We start from the raw sequence: 18,088 nt of genomic DNA on the forward strand, positions 1-18,088 counted from the left end.
GATCTCCTATGATTGTGATTATATAGGTACTGCGACTGACTGCAACTGTGACTGTTGCTGTCATATGCTGTGACTGTGACTGTGATCTCCCATGATTGTGATTGTATAGGTACTGTGACTGTCTGTAACTGTGACTGTTACTGTCATATGCTGTGATTGTGACTGTGATATCCCATGACTGTTATTGTATAAGTACTGCGACTGACTGCAACTGTGACTGTTACTGTCATATGCTGTGACTGTGACTGTGATCTCCCATGATTGTGATTGTATAGGTACTGTGACTGTCTGTAACTGTGACTGTTACTGTCATATTCTGTGATTTTAACTGTGATATCCCATGACTGTTATTGTATATGGTACTGTGACTGACTGCAACTGTGACTGTGACTGTCATATGCTGTGACTGTGACTGTGATCTCCCATGATTGTGATTGTATAGGTACTGTGACTGTCTGTAACGGTGACTGTTAGTGTCATATGCTGTGATTGTGACTGTGATCTCCCATGACTGTGATTGTATAGGTACTGTGACTGTCTGTAACTGTGACTGTTACTGTCATATGCTGTGATTGTAACTGTGATATCCCATGACTGTTATTGTACATGGTACTGTGACTGACTGCAACTGTGACTGTTACTGTCATATGCTGTGATTGTAACTGTGATATCCCATGACTGTTATTGTATAGGTTCTGCGACTGACTGCAACTGTGACTGTTACTGTCATATGCTGTGATTGTGACTGTGATCTCCCATGACTGTGATTGTTAGGTACAGTGACTGTCTGTAACTGTGACTGTGACTGTCATATGCTGTGATTGTAACTGTGATATCCCATGACTGTTTTTGTATATGGTACTGTGACTGACTGCAACTGTGACTGTTACTGTCATATGCTGTGACTGTGACTGTGATCTCCTATGATTGTGATTATATAGGTACTGCGACTGACTGCAACTGTGACTGTTGCTGTCATATGCTGTGACTGTGACTGTGATCTCCCATGATTGTGATTGTATAGGTACTGTGACTGTCTGTAACTGTGACTGTTACTGTCATATGCTGTGATTGTGACTGTGATATCCCATGACTGTTATTGTATAAGTACTGCGACTGACTGCAACTGTGACTGTTACTGTCATATGCTGTGACTGTGACTGTGATCTCCCATGATTGTGATTGTATAGGTACTGTGACTGTCTGTAACTGTGACTGTTACTGTCATATTCTGTGATTTTAACTGTGATATCCCATGACTGTTATTGTATATGGTACTGTGACTGACTGCAACTGTGACTGTGACTGTCATATGCTGTGACTGTGACTGTGATCTCCCATGATTGTGATTGTATAGGTACTGTGACTGTCTGTAACGGTGACTGTTAGTGTCATATGCTCTGATTGTAACTGTGACATCCCATGACTGTTATTGTACATGGTACTGTGACTGACTGCAACTGTGACTGTTACTGTCATATGCTGTGATTGTGATTGTGATCTCCCATGATTGTGATTGTTAGGTACAGTGACTGTCTGTAACTGTGACTGTTACTGTCATATGCTGTGATTGTAACTGTGATATCCCATGACTGTTATTGTATATGGTATTGTGACTGACTGCAACTGTGACTGTTACTGTCATATGCTGTGACTGTGACTGTGATCTCTTATGATTGTGATTGTATAGGTACTGCGACTGACTGCAACTGTGACTGTTACTGTCATATGCTGTGATTGTGACTGTGATTTCCCATGATTGTGATTGTGTAGGTACTGTGACTGTCTGTAACTGTGACTGTTTCTGTCATATGCTGTGATTGTGACTGTGATGTCCCATGACTGTTATTGTATAAGTACTGCGACTGACTGCAACTGTGACTGTTACTGTCATATGCTGTGATTGTGACTGTGATCTCCCATGATTGTGATTGTATAGGTACTGTGACTGTCTGTAACTGTGACTGTTGCTGTCATATGCTGTGATTGTAACTGTGATATCCCATTACTGTTATTGTACATGGTACTGTGACTGACTGCAACTGTGACTGTTACTGTCATATGCTGTGACTGTGACTGTGATCTCCCATGATTGTGATTGTATAGGTACTGTGACTGACTGCAACTGTGGCGGTGACCTACGTCATAGTTCAGGATCCAGTAGGGAGACCTTGGTGTACACCGGTTGAATCGCAGTCGCCCATCTTCGTAGCACAATGTCATGGTGTCCTGCATGATTTGACCAGTGTCCGTCATCACCCACCACTGGAATTACAAACACCTGTTGTGTAACTGACTTCTATCTCCAATGTCTCCACACTGATCACAAACGACATATTTGTCAGTGACGGACAAGAAACAATCTAGTGACATGCTTCTGGAACTGTCATCTCACACCACAACCCCTTTCTCAGATCACTGTCCCCTCACACCACAACCCTGTCCACCGTGCAATGTAATCTCACATCACAACACTGTCCTCCCCTCACTGTCCTCTCACACCACAACCACGTCCTCCCCTCACTGTCCCCTCACACCACAACCCCTTTCTCCCCTCACTGTCCCCTCACACCACAACCCTGTCCTCCCCACAATGTCCCCTCACACCACAACCTTGTCCACCCCGCAATGTGATCTCACATCACAACACTGTCCCCTCACACCACAACTCTGTCCATCCCGCAATGTAATCAATGTCCCCTCACACCACAACCCTGTCCACCCCGCAATGTGATCTCACATCATAACACTGTCCTCCCATCACTGTCCCCTCACACCACAACACTGTTCTCCTCACAATGTCCCCTCACACCACAACCCTGTCATCCGCACAATGTCCCCTCATACCACAACCCCGTCGTCCCCTCAGTGTCCCCTCATACCACAGCCCCACCCCCACCCCCCTCAATGTCCCCCCACACCACAACCCCGTCCTCCACTCACTGTCCCCTCACACCACAACCCCGTCCTCCCCTCACTGTCCCCTCACACCACAATCCCACAATGTCGCTCAGGAAGTCCACAGAACCCCTGCTATAGTTCAACTATGCTGAGTCAAAAAAGGAAACTTCTCAAAATGAAATTTTTAAAAATAATAAATATTTTTTTTCTCTGATGATGCATTTATGTATCCGAAATGGGATCCCTATCTTTCGACTCTAGAAATACGTTAGCAAAACCCACTCAAACCCATCCATTCGTCGTGCAAATGACGTTAGTGCCAAATCAGGTTTTGTACGTGCAGTCGATCACGTGATATTGCATGGAAGTTTTCTTCATTTGCACGTGTTCTAACAGTCCTTTAAATGCCACGATTGTCAAATATGCAACCTGAACGTGCCGTTGGTATGTTGCAAGCGGGAAGATCAGTTATTGACGTCGCAAGAGCAAAGGGATGCAGCCGTCTTACTGTGTATGACTTATGGGGTCGTCTGCAAGAAACTGGCTCCACTTCTGATCGCCCAAGGTCGGCTCGTCCACGTGTGATGTCACGAGCAGACGACCGTCAAATCGTCTTACGTCACCTACGTGACAGATATCTGCCTGCTACACGAACCAGGGCTGAGATGTCTAGAGGTCACCTGTCCTCACAGACCATTCGAAATCGGTTGCGGACTGCCAATCTCCATTCTCGACGTCCATATCGTGGGTCAATATTAACGCCGTTTCATCAACGTCAGTGTCTGCTGTGGGCTCATAGTCACCTCCGATGGACACAAAGAGACTGGAATCGAGTCGTCTTTAGCTATGAATCCAGGTTTACCCTCAGATTCGCTTACGGCAGGCATGGAGTTTGGAGACGACGTCGTGAACGGTATGCCCATCGTTGTGTACAGGAAGTTCAAAAATTCAGGGGCAGAAGTTGAATAGGGTGGGGTGCTTTCTGTGGGAACAACCGTTCCCGACTTCTGGCCATCCGTGGAAACCTCACAGCTGCTGCTTACTGCGACCAGGTGCTCACCCCTGAACTCGTTCCTTTCATGGCGGCTCAGGTCTACAGTTCCAGCATGATAATGCTCGGTCGAATATCGCGATGTTGACACGAAAATTCCTTCAAAACGCTGGAATCAACGTCGTGAATTGGCCATCGAGGTCCCCTGACCTTATTCCAATACAGCACATGTGGGATGCACTTGGGAGAAGGTTTCGTGGTCTTAGGAACCAGCCTAAGAATTTGCAGGAACTTGGCGCTGCCTTGCAAGAGCAATGGTACAGAATCCCCAAACACGCGTTCACAAGCATCAGGCTGCCGATGAGGAGACGGTGTTTGGCAGTGATGAATGCGCGGGGCGGCTATACAGAATATTGAACTGAGAAATTTCGAATTCATATTCTTGTGACTTGACATTCCGTATACCCATGTTTTGGAACGGCGGTGTACCCGAATGGAACCGACTGTGGCATTGTCAATGTATCGAGTACATCACACAGATCTCAGCAATGAAATAATAGCAATTTAACCATCTTACCATCTCTTGTTATTTTATAGTGCCCTGAAGAAAGAATGTGAAGTTTCTTTTTTGACTCAGTATATCTAATCGTCAACTTGTGTATGTAAACGGGACAGTGTCTGCCATTCACTCGTGTGATTCTTGACTTTAACAGAGTCAGGATTTCCTGGCAACCACATACCTGATTCCCGCCGTCTCCATGACAACCGAACAACTCTGGCACCCTCTTAGCCGCCATACTGTCAAGGCACAACGGTGTTTGTGTGTTCCGGATCTGAGAAACAGACATCGGAGGATGAGATGGACACAAATATAGATGGACACAATCTTGTCAAAATTTTCATGTGAAAGTGAAAGTAACCCCACCTCTCCCCGCGCCACGACTGTGGGTGGCAGCTGCCCGTCCATGACGTTGTCCATGTACCATCTGAAGTCATGGCAGTGCAGGGATTCCCGTAGTCGCTTCCTGGCGCTCACGTCGCCGAAATCCTGTAGCAGGAAGACAATGTTTTCACACAACTGTGTTAGACGATTGTGTACTGACCACACTTTTATCACACAACTGCGTTATGAAGAAACAATCTTATTATGTGACAACGCTGTCGGAGGACAGTGACCTGACAACATTGTTATCACACAATGGTGTTATGAAGAAAGAATATTGTTATGTGACAAGGCTATGGGAAGAAAGTGCTATCACACGTCTGTCTTAAGTCAACACAACAATGCCATCAGTCGACAATGTAATGAGAAAACCGTGTTTCAACACTCCAGTGTTACTACAAACTACTCCAGTCGTCATTCATTGAAGCCTTCGTGCTTAGCGCAATGGGTATTTCTTCCTCTAGCGCTACCGTACATTTAGCAACACTCCCGATGAGTTCTGTCGCAGCACGGCAACGGTGGATTGGGATTTCGTGAACGTCCATGAAACAAACGTGTCGCCGTGTCTTACCGTCACTTATCCTCACTTACCGTCTCTTACCGTCACTTACCGTCTCTTACCGTCTCTTACCGTCACTTACCGTCACTTACCGTCTCTTACCGTGTTTTACTGTCTCTCTGGTTTCCACAATAGAGTTTCGATAAGACACGCAAGTGCTGACAAGTGCTTTTTCACGTTTTCGGTTCTCCATACTTGAACGAAAAGGTTTGCTGCTTTTAGTTTATTTTGATTCGAATCACTATAATATTTTGTCGTTCAGTTTGCTTTTGAGTAATGACTACAAGTATCCTTTTCTGTTTCAAACAACCACTTACAGTTTTATGAAACGAGAAGTCATAGAACACGTCCTTGAACTCGTCCAGCCACACCTCCGCCACACGAATGGAGTTCCGCATTATGACGCCCCCTTTCGGCCACTTGATGGGGTTGACCGTCCTAAAGATGTGACCGACCTGGGAGCACGGGATGAGCTCCACCGACCCGTTACACATCCAGGCCTTCATACACACAAGTATACATGCACATCATGAATCAATGTAATCTGTACTACAAAGGGTATGGTTTAATATCGGTACTTCAAACGGAAAACGTGTCAGAGCTGTCTGTTTTGGGAAAGGCCAGAGTGCCAGGATTTCAGTTATCGCCATTGTTGTTTGTCATAAAGGCACGAGATACCGCCTTGAAATATTGTAACAAAGCTAGTTTCCAGACAATATGAGATTCCATACAAGACGAGATTCCAGCCGACCTTAAATGAGAGTTCCACGTTCTCCCCGCCCCAGAAGTCCAGTCCCGGGTCATATGTCCCAAGGGTCGTGAACCACTGCTTGTCTATCGCGAATAATCCACCGGGCATCGTCGGGGATCTGGAACATAGGAAGAGATGTATCTACGTTTCATGGCAGGCAATCAGTCGAGCATCACTGAGGAGTTACAAAATAATAATTCTATCGTGACTTCAGTAAATACTTGATTGTGATTGGTTAATCAAAGTCATTCAGAGGTATGTAATCACGTTATATACCTCTGATTTTCCCACACTTTATGTATTTGTTTAAAAGCTCTAAATTTCGTATTTAGAACCTCACGCTACGCTACGCATTCGGTTTTAAATCAAATTTAGAGCTATTATAATTTTGTTATATATCTCTGATTTTCCATCACAGTATGTTTATCTCCTAAGTAGACACACAGCCCAGTAGTGTCGAGGAATGATGAGTACACGACACGATAGATGAACATGGTAAGTGTATTCCATAATGTCAGATATAATGAGCGATGAAGTGTATGACCTAGTGACGGGATGAGTGCATTGCATGCAGAAAGGGGTGTCAGTATGACATGATAAACAATGTGAGTGCATGACATGCAGAACAGAATGATAGTATGATTGATGAACAGGATGAGTGTATGACATGAACAGCATTAGTGTATGACATGATGAAAACAATGAGTGTATGACAGGATGCGGGCATGACATAATGGAGGTATGACGTGACCTGATGAACAGGATACTGACCTGATGAACAGGATGAGTGTACTGACCTGACGGGCTCGTACTTCTCCTTTCTGCGGGCCTTTTCCTTGTTCGACATGCCACCCCATGTGAAGGTCAGACCGTTCCACTTGAACTTGCCGACCGTCAGACTCATGGTGTTTTGGACACTCAAGTCCAATCTGCTGATCACTGGGATGACAGGGAACGCTACTGCTCGGGGGTCCGCGGCTATCTTAGACAAGAGGGGCTCCAGCCAACCTGGAAACACATGGGATGAAGGTGTTACAGACACACACAGGTTTGACTTTGAGTTCGTCCATGTCACTGTAGCAAATTGCTTGTGGACAAGCACAAAAAGTTTGTTTAATAATCAGCACAAACGAGATGCAAGAATCCATTTGAGCATACTAACAGCAATATTATGAGCATGGTATTATTGTTGCACGCTCAGTAAAGCCAGGTCCTGGTTCCTCGCCAACAGTTCTCTCTGGAATGTGCTATAGTTTACACGCACCGTACCTGGGAAGCACTCTATGTGAGAGTCGAGGAAGACGAGCACTGGACCCTTGGCCTGGTCATACCCCAGCAGTCGGCCTCTGGTCAGTCCCTCCCTCCTGGACGCTCTGACAATCTTCACTTTGGGGTAGTCCGCCATGTAGCGGTCCAAGGGGGCCTTCAGATGCTCTGAAGTTACGTGTAACATGGTGTGTCATGGTGATCTAATGTTACATGTAACATGACGTCACGGTGCGTGCAGATGGTCTACAGATATCTATATAACATGTTGTTTAGGTATCTGCAGATGGTTACATTTAACGTGGTGTCCATAAAGATACATTTAACGTGGTATCACGTGTCTGAACTTACATGAAACAGGTGTCCGTAGTTGACCTAGAGTTACATTTAACATGATTTCCAGGTGTCCGCAGTTAGGCTAAAGTTACATTTAACATGCTGCCAGGGCATATCGTTGCATACTGCTATACAATACTGATTGTTATACAGGCATGAGGTTGTCGCCATACAATGCTGGTTGTCATACAGCCATGCGGTGGTCGCTATACAATACTGGTTGTTATACAGATATGTGGTGGTTGCCATTTAATACTGGTCGGTGTTCTACCCGCGCGGCCCTAGGCTCCTCCACTTATCTCGTTTGATCCTACTGCATACAGAGGTGTATCTTACCCCACTGCATACAGAGGTTTATCTTACCCCACTGCATACAGAGGTGTATCTTACCCCACTGCATACAGAGGTGTATCTTACCCCACTGCATACATGTACAGAGGTGTATCTTACCCCACTGCATACAGAGGTGTATCTTACCCCACTGCATACAGAGGTGTATCTTACCCTACTTCATACAGAGGTGTATCTTACCCCACTGCATACAGAGGTGTATCTTACTCCACTGCATACAGAGGTGTATCTTACCCCACTGCATACAGAGGTGTATCTTACCCAACTGCATACAGAGGTGTATCTTACCCCACTGCATACAGAGGTGTATCTTACCCTACTGCATACAGAGGTGTATCTTATCCCACTGCATACAGAGGTGTATCTTATCCCACTGCATACAGAGGTGTATCTTACCCTACTGCATACAGAGGTGTATCTTACCCCACTGCATACAGAGATGTATCTTACCCAACTGCATACAGAGGTGTATCTTATCCCACTGCATACAGAGGTGTATCTTATCCCACTGCATACAGAGGTGTATCTTACCCCACTGCACACAGAGGTGTATCTTACCCATTGAGGAGAGGTCGTCCACCAAGATGATCTCCCCTAACAGGTGAGGCGGTGACCTGTCCAAGATGCTGTGCACAGACCTCAGCAGGACCGACCAAGCCTCGTTGTGAAAGCAGATGATGACGCTTGCAACCGGAAGTTTGGAGGGGTAGGTGGCGTTCTTACAACTGCAAATAGTTGACGTAGAACATGTATAGCACCTACAGCATGTATATCATTCATCTATACGCAGGTGACAGTGGCAGTATGTGGCATCAATATATATTATTCATATATTATGAATGACAGTGACAGTTTACAGCATGTATACCATCAGAGAATTTTATGGTCTCTGATACCATTCACCGATATATGACTGACAGTAACTGCATACAACATGTATATTATTCACCCATATATACGTGACAGCAACAGCATATAACCAGTATATCGTTCACCCATTTAAGACCGACAGCAAATAACATGTATCTATAACGTATGTCCGTATATAGCCAACAGTGATTGTGAATATCATACACCTGTAATCAACCGGCAGAAGCTGTTATACCATACACTTTGTAGTTGTACACTCATCGGTCATAACTGGCTATCATGACGTGCCACAGTACTACATCTACGTATGTGTGACTTACTAAGCATCCCGTCTGTCGTCAAGGCGACGATGGATGGAGATCCTGTCACTGGCGTACTGGTTAAAGTCGTTCAGCGCCATGACCCGGTCAGACTCCAGCTTCTCTGATGCCGACAGCTTCATCACCGCCCTGGCGCCACGATCACCTGTGTTCACATACAACGAAATACAGACACCTGTCTATACCACTGATGACTAGACACCTGTCTATACCACTGATGACTAGACACCTGTCTATACCACTGATGACTAGACACCTGTCTATACCACTGATAACTAGACACCTGTCTATACCACTGATGACTAGACACCTGTCTATACCACTGATGACTAGACACCTGTCTATACCACTGATAACTAGACACCTGTCTATACAACTGATGACTAGACACCTGTCTATACCACTGATAACTAGACACCTGTCTATACCACTGATGACTAGACACCTGTCTATACCACTGATAACTAGACACGTGTCTATACCACTGATGACTAGACACCTGTCTATACCACTGATGACTAGACACCTGTCTATACCACTGATAACTAGACACCTGTCTATACCACTGATAACTAGTCACGTGTCTATACAACTGATGACTAGACACCTGTCTATACCACTGATAACTAGACACGTGTCTATACCACTGATAACTAGACACCTGTCTATACCACTGATAACTAGACACGTGTCTATACCACTGATGACTAGACACCTGTCTATACCACTGATGACTAGACACCTGTCTATACCACTGATAACTAGACACCTGTCTATACCACTGATAACTAGACACGTGTCTATACAACTGATAACTAGACACGTGTCTATACAACTGATAACTAGACACCTGTCTATACCACTGATGACTAGACACCTGTCTATACCACTGATGACTAGACACCTGTCTATACCACTGATGACTAGACACCTGTCTATACCACTGATAACTAGACACGTGTCTATACAACTGATGACTAGACACCTGTCTATACCACTGATAACTAGACACGTGTCTATACCACTGATAACTAGACACGTGTCTATACCACTGATGACTAGACACCTGTCTATACCACTGATAACTAGACACGTGTCTATACCACTGATAACTAGACACGTGTCTATACAACTGATGACTAGACACCTGTCTATACCACTGATAACTAGACACCTGTCTATACCACTGATAACTAGACACGTGTCTATACCACTGATAACTAGACACCTGTCTATACCACTGATGACTAGACACCTGTCTATACCACTGATAACTAGACACCTGTCTATACCACTGATAACTAGACACGTGTCTATACAACTGACATGAGGACATGTGTCTATACAACTGACAGGTAGACATGTGTCTATACAACTGACAAGTGGACACGTATCTATACAATTGGCAGACACACACATACATATACAACTGACAGGTAGACACGTGCCCATACAACAGACAGGTAAGGAAGGATGACTGTATATGAATGTACAGCTTCTTTATTGCCATGAGAGCGACGTTACGGTACAGGTGCTGACTCCGTTATCAAGAAAGTGATGAAAGCCTACACCGAAACGTCGCTCTCATAGCAATAAAGACGCTGTTCATCAATATATTGGAATCCTTCTTTATTGCCCAATTTCTACATGACTAGAAGAAGTTAACTGTGTCTATACTAGTAAGACATATACCCATACACCTGACAGGTAGACTCGTGTCTATACAGCTGACAGGTCGTCACGTGTCTATACAGCTGACAGGTCGACATGTGTGTGTATACCTCAAAGATGGACACGTGTCTATACAACTAATAGGTAGACATATATTTATAAAACTGAGACGTGGACACGTTTCTATACAAAAGACAGGTACACAGGTGCAGGTGTCTATAGATACAACTGACAGGTACACATGATTCTATAGATAGGTCGAAACGTGTCTACAGAACTGACAGATAGACACATATCCATACAGCTGACAGATACATATCTATACAACTAGTAGATACAGAAACCTATACTGTTGACAGGTAGACACGTGTATATACAACTGACAGGTGGACACATATCTATACAACTGACAGGTAGACACATATCTATACAACTGACAGGTGGACACATATCTATACAACTGACAGGTAGACACATATCTATACAACTGACAGGTAGACACATATCTATACAACTGACAGGTAGACACATATCTATACAACTGACAGGTAGACACATATCTATACAACTGACAGGTACAAATCTATACTACTGACAAGTCGACATGCGTCTATACAACTGACAGGTAGACACATATCTGTACAAGTGAAACGTGATTAAACGTGTCTAAAACCCTGACAGTATTGTCCGACCTCGCCACAGTCAGTAGACAACTGACAGTGTGGTCCTCCCACTCTTTGTCAGACTGGAATAAAAAGTCTAGTTATACAATCGGTACTTTGTCCTTGTGTACTAACCGAGGCCTCCCTCAACAATTTCCTTGACGAACGCTGGAAACGTCACATCTTTCACTGGATTGTCTCCCTTAACCTGGCTGGCTGGGACATCCACGTTGGCTTTGGCGGCTTCACCATGCGCGATCTTCTCTCTATCATCAGCATGTACAGCGTCCCCAATCACTTCATCATGATTGGCATCCACGCCACCATCGTGGACTGCATCTCCCTCCTCTGCGACGTCATGTACAGCCACGTAATTATTGTCACTATCGTCACCATCAGCATCAGCTTTGACACCATCCTTGATCGTCTTCACAGTCCCAGATTTACTCTTTTTGTGGTATGTATGGACGTCTGGGCGTGGGGCTAGCGGTACCACGTGTATCTGTGATTTAGTGAACCACTGAGACAACCCGTCCGTCTTGTACAACCTCTGAGAGAAGTACATGAAACTGACCAGAGCCGCTACTACAACCAGGCGAGGGATGATTCTGTACAGTTTCCTCATGGCTGGATGGGCTCCCTACCCTGGGCTGTGTAGACCGTCTCTCATATACCTAAAAGGAGTGGTACAGTTTACAATGACTAAACAACATTAATATCCCAGGTCAGGATAAAATACAAGTAGCTGGAAATTCGTCATAAGCTGTGTCCAACCTGAAATTGACATACCTGATACCAGTGTCTCAGTTAGTTGCATAGTAACAAAATAGTGCAACTAATCAGATTTAAAGTATGTCGCGAAGGCTTACTAAATCGACCCGTAAACTGGGTATAACTGAGCAGTACAGTTATCTAGGGATCCTTACGTTTGGGGCATGTAGTAACGTTAAGTAGAATATATCTGACTGGACACATCCTGCTATGGAGACAAGAGCGGTTCAGGTCACAGGTTACATGTCAAGCGACTGCGTCTGTCGGGTGTATACGTGTGGTAACCTCCATCTTTCTTACGATCAGTTCTTTTTGAACAACGAGTCCTGTCCATCAGTTGTAAGAAGCAAAGATCTAGTGATTGTGGTCCCACTAAACTTCTCTCACATAAATTTGGCATGTTTTCCACTCCGTGTATCATAATAATCATCACCAAAGTAGGTTCTTGTATATGTTGGCAGCGACGACAACAGCTGCACCTGCCAACACCGTGTTAACAAGCTCGATATTAACATAACCTGCATGTAAGACAAGGTACGTTAGCTAAGACAATATTTCCGGAGGAAAGAAGCCATTTCTGTGACTACCTTGGCATCACATAACATGTTAGTTGGATGGAGAAACAGAGAGGTATAATAGTGGATGGTTCTCACCTTGGGCCGGCATTAGTATGACGAGGTGTGATATTCCCCGTGGTGATGTGATCAATGTGTTATTAGGAGGTTTGTGAGCGAGGCAGGGATCGACCCTGCGCCGTGTGTTGCGGGAGTCGACAGCTGCACTACGATAGTCAGGCCTACTGGTCCCAATACATCTCTATCCAGTGACGACTACCTCCAGCTACCTGAGTTTATCTACATACATGTCCTCAGGCCGGCACCAGCAGAGTGATGATAAAGATTTCGCATATTCTAACATTCATGGCTCGAGGCCACATCAACAGAAAGGGGCCGATATTGTGATATACATCATTGTAGTATGTTGTATTATAAAAGTCTAGAACACGTGGACCTGCAGACTAGTGACGTTGTTTGGTGGTCCAGAAACACGTGTGTGAAGCATGTCACGATTCACGTTGTAATCAGGGGGCGTTAAACGCTGCACAGCAATATTTCGCCTGTCTCACGTTGTACCTGTTGATTCACTGAGGTATGCTATGTTTGGACTTGTGCTATATTTAGACCTGCACTAGATTTATACCGAAAGTTCTGAAAGCTGCCACATGGTACTAAAATATTAGCACCTTATTCTTGAACATATAGTTATAATATAGAATATATAGTTATTCCCCCCATCTCACATTACATCAGACCCGTGAAGGTCCTGTGTAGAATAGGCCTTCAGCAGCCCATGCTTGCCATAAAAGGCAACTATGCTTGTTCTAAGAGGCGACTAACGGGATCGGGTGATCAGACTGACTTGTTTGATACACGTCATCGATTTCTAGTTGAGCAGATCAATGCTTGTGCTGTTCATCACTGGATTGTCTAGTCTAGACTCGATTATTTACAGACCGCCGCCATAAAGCTGGAATATTGCTAAGTGCGGCGTAAAACTAAACTCACTCACATTACATCACAAAGGGCGGTGGAGTAGCCTAATGGTTAAAGTGTTTGCTCGATACGCCGAAGACCTTGTATTTTGCTAAAAGCGGAGGAGAACTAAACCCATTCGCTCACTCACTGATTGCATCACAAGGTGCCACCTTTACGCTTTACTATGCCAGTTCTACAGTCACAGGCAGGATTACGAGGGGGGTGACTAGTGCCACCTTTACGTTTTACTGTGCCAGTTCTACAGTCACAGGCAGGATTACGAGGGAGGTGGCAAGTGCCACCTTTACGCTTTACTGTGCCAGTTCTATAGTCACAGGCAGGATTACGAGGGGGGTGACTAGTGCCACCTTTACCCTTTACTGTGCCAGTTCTACAGTCACAGGCAGGATTACGAGGGAGGTGGCAAGTGCCACCGTTACCCTTTACTGTGCCAGTTCTACAGTCACAGGCAGGATTACGAGGGAGGTGGCAAGTGCCACCTTTACGCTTTACTATGCCAGTTCTACAGTCACAGGTAGGATTACGAGGGGGGTGACTAGTGCCACCTTTACCCTTTACTGTGCCAGTTTTATAGTCACAGGCAGGATTACGAGGGAGGTGGCAAGTGCCACCTTTACGCTTTACTATGCCAGTTCTACAGTCACAGGCAGGATTACGAGGGGGGTGACTAGTGCCACCTTTACGCTTTACTGTGCCAGTTCTACTGTCACAGGCAGGATTACGAGGGAGGTGACAAGTGCCACCAGCGCTACAATCAGTGTCCTTGTGTCACATGACTATTAATGTATAGCGATAGCAGATCTTGTACTGATTGATGTTGTTGGTGAACATCGTTTACAGCTGTTCATCACATCACACATCACACATCACACATCACACATCACACCCTTGCAGATTGTTAGCATCGCACCTAGTTTGCTTCTGGACTGCACCTCCGTGAACTGTTTCAGCTTGGGAGCCAACAAAGGACAATACTGAAATGGTGATGTACTAGGTTTCATGAGACTGATCCTTGTTCCTCTAACACCCATGGAGTAGTAATGTCAGATTGTGAAATGTCGTGATATGATTGAAGTATTGTGATTGGTGTTACAAAAAATGGTGCGAAATAGTTGACCCTCTAAGTCATTTCATGAAATGACTGACTTCACAATATGTTTTAACGTATCGATGTAGTCAAGGCAATTCATCGTGTATTGATGTAGTCAAGCCTTTATTCCATGTGTATTGATGTAATCAAGCCTTTATTCCATGTGTATTGATGTAGTCAAGCCTTTATTCCATGCGTATTGATGTAGTCAAGCTCTTTTGTACGTGTATCGATGTAGTCAAGCCTCTTTTCCACGTTATTGGTGTGGTCAAGTCTTTCTTCCACGTGTATCGATGTAGATATTGTTTTGATTGTGTCAACATTACAGAAGACGAAATGCATGCTTTAATTTTCTGTCCTTTATACGACACCGTTAGGTCTAAATTGTTTTTGCCCTGTGGTAGCAATGTATATTTTATCTAATACTATTTTCGTTTTTACGGAGCAATTTCTCTCATAAATCGCTGAGCGATTAGTTGTATAAACAAGAGAAACAAAAATAAAATTATGTCTGTTTGTCTGTCTGTAGACAACCTTTATCCCACGCGTATCGGTGTAGTCAAGCTTTTATTCCACGTGCACCAATGAAGTCACGCCTTTATTCTACGTGTACCAGTGTAGTCAAGCCTCGGATCCCCCGGGATATCGTGTGCTGTACGGCACAGCCTAGGTGGAGGGGAAAATTCTGTACTCCAGACCGACGCTAATGATGTGTCTGAGAGCAATTCAAAACAAACTGTAACTTAATTGACGAATTTAACAATGACTACATGGCATATGTCCCATGGACATTAAGTAGAGTTCATTATTCCACATTGGGTCAGTACTATGTGTAGCGCATACACGTCCTATAAATGGTTATGGCAGACACGAACAATGATATCAGAATAATTTGAGAAATGACACTAAATATAGTCTTATGTTGGGGTCAGATGAGGCGCTTTAGTAAACATTGCCACAAGGGGTGAGTGTAGATTAGCTATATATATCGAGCAGTCACAGCTGTCAAACATTGTCGCGTGTCTCTGCTGTCACGTGAGTTATGGCGAACATCTGTTCCGCCAATCAATGAAGACCCGGCAAGCTGATGTCACAAACAGACTCGTTAGTTGATACAACATGTAGTTTATGGTGATGACATTTGATTTCCTTTCCAGAGTATTGCTTTTTTGATGTAACGATGGGTACTCAGGTGAGGCGACATACGTATAATTGCCTTGGTTTATCCACACAGACGACACGAAAATACGTCACCAACATCATCAGCATCATCGTCGACACCCACATTACAGTGTGATATGCTGCAAAGTGGGTTCGTGTGAAACTGGCACCGTCAGACTGGACCCTTGTCTCCCTTACAGTCAGACTGGACCCCTGTCTCCTTTACAGTCAGACTGGACCCTTCTCTCCTTTATAGTCAGACTGGACCCCGTCTCCTTTACAGTCAGACTGGACCCCTGTCTCCTTTACAGTCAGACTGGACCCCTGTCTCCTTTACAGTCAGACTGGACCCCTGTCTCCTTTACAGTCAGACTGGACCCTTCTCTCCTTTACAGTCAGACTGGATCCCCGTCTCCTTTACAGTCAGACTGGACCCTTCTCTCCTTTACAGTCAGACTGGACCCCTGTCTCCTTTACAGTCAGACTGGACCCTTCTCTCCTTTACAGTCAGACTGGACCCCCGTCTCCTTTTCAGTCAGACTGGACCCCTGTCAGTCAGACTGGACCCTTGTCTCCTTTACCGTCAGACTGGACCCTTGTCTCCTTTACAGTCAGACTGGACCCCTGTCTCCTTTACAGTCAGGCTGGACCCTCGTCTCCTTTACAGTCAGACTGGATCCTTGTCTCCCTTACAGTCAGACTGAACCCCTGCCTCCTTTACAGTCAGGTTAAAGCCACTGGTATCGTTGAAAAAATAGCTTGATCAAAATTTGTTTCCACTAATGACAGAAACTTTTTAATTCTGGTCACTTAAAAGTGAAAGTAGAGGCCGTCAGGCTGACACTGTTATTAACAGCCAACATGGCTTCGATGGATTCAAATCAGCGGTAAGTTGACAACATGCATTGCCATTACAGTGCAGCACCCAGTTTACAATAATAGTCATAGTATTATACTGACCCGTGATGGTCTATCCGGGGTAGAACGGACCTTCGGCAACCCATGCTTGCCATAAAAGGTGACTACGCTTGTCATAAGAGGCGACTAACGGGATCGGGTGGTTAGATTCGCTGACATGGTTGGCACGTTATCTGTTCCCTATTGAGTAGATCGATGCTCATGCTGTTGACCACAGGATTGTCTGGTCCAATTATGGACTCAATTATTTACAGACCGCCGCCATATAGCTAGCTGGAATATTGCTAAGTGCGGCGTAAAACTAAACTCATTCACTCACCAATAGCCATATTAAGTATTACAGGTGTTGTTTGATTTATTTATTGAAACTCTAAACAATATCAATAAGACACGATTTGAAACTCATGCATTGAGAGTGACAGTGGTGGTTTTATCTGACCCGTGAATGTCCCGGGGCAGAGCAGGGAGGTATATAACATGTCCCGTGTGTCCGTGCTTTCGGAATGGTTTCTCTAAAAGGTAATAAGCAACCTAAATATTCACCCAGAAATATACACACAGTTATCACTTCTTCATGATATATAAAATGCATTCAATTTGGTGAATGTGAAAAAACCCCATATAAACAAAATTATAAGCATATCAGAAATGCAATATTTTGTATTTGGGTTTACCTCCCTCGAAACGAAGCAGCCGCGATCCGAACCTTGTCAGAGCTGGCGGATGTAACGAAGCCTTTTCATTGGCCCTGGTTCATTTGCCGATACGCTTAGCGGGCTCTTTGTTTGTGGCTTATAAGATGTTAATTTCTAACTGCATGTGGTCTCTGACTGAAGTTGTGCACTGCATATTAGCAGACATGTAGATGGCAATACTGTCTGGTCCAGACTCTATTATTTACAGACCGACGCCATATAGCTGGCCATGGAATATTGCTGAGAGCGGCGTAAAACTAAACTCCCCCTGTTCCC

The 18,088-nt window shown here is 44.6% G+C and overlaps 1 protein-coding gene across 1 annotated transcript in view; it reads right to left on the reverse strand.

Moving 5' to 3' along the window:
* LOC137282040 (polypeptide N-acetylgalactosaminyltransferase 5-like) overlaps nt 1-13,217 on the reverse strand; it is a 94,026-nt gene extending 80,809 nt beyond the window's left edge. The window contains exons 1-11 of the mRNA XM_067813790.1: nt 13,046-13,217; nt 11,757-12,295; nt 9,289-9,433; nt 8,657-8,823; nt 7,415-7,579; nt 6,943-7,153; nt 6,146-6,263; nt 5,712-5,894; nt 4,818-4,940; nt 4,633-4,725; nt 2,143-2,265 (exon numbers count right to left, since the gene is read on the reverse strand). Coding sequence (XP_067669891.1) covers nt 2,143-2,265; nt 4,633-4,725; nt 4,818-4,940; nt 5,712-5,894; nt 6,146-6,263; nt 6,943-7,153; nt 7,415-7,579; nt 8,657-8,823; nt 9,289-9,433; nt 11,757-12,246 — 1,818 coding nt within the window. The 5' untranslated portion in view covers nt 12,247-12,295; nt 13,046-13,217. The remainder of the gene's footprint in view (nt 1-2,142; nt 2,266-4,632; nt 4,726-4,817; nt 4,941-5,711; nt 5,895-6,145; nt 6,264-6,942; nt 7,154-7,414; nt 7,580-8,656; nt 8,824-9,288; nt 9,434-11,756; nt 12,296-13,045) is intronic.
* Between the last annotated feature and the right edge of the window lie 4,871 nt (nt 13,218-18,088).

The sequence above is a fragment of the Haliotis asinina genome, chromosome 4 (genome assembly GCF_037392515.1).
Source record: "Haliotis asinina isolate JCU_RB_2024 chromosome 4, JCU_Hal_asi_v2, whole genome shotgun sequence".
Classification (NCBI taxonomy): Eukaryota; Metazoa; Mollusca; class Gastropoda; order Lepetellida; family Haliotidae; genus Haliotis; species Haliotis asinina.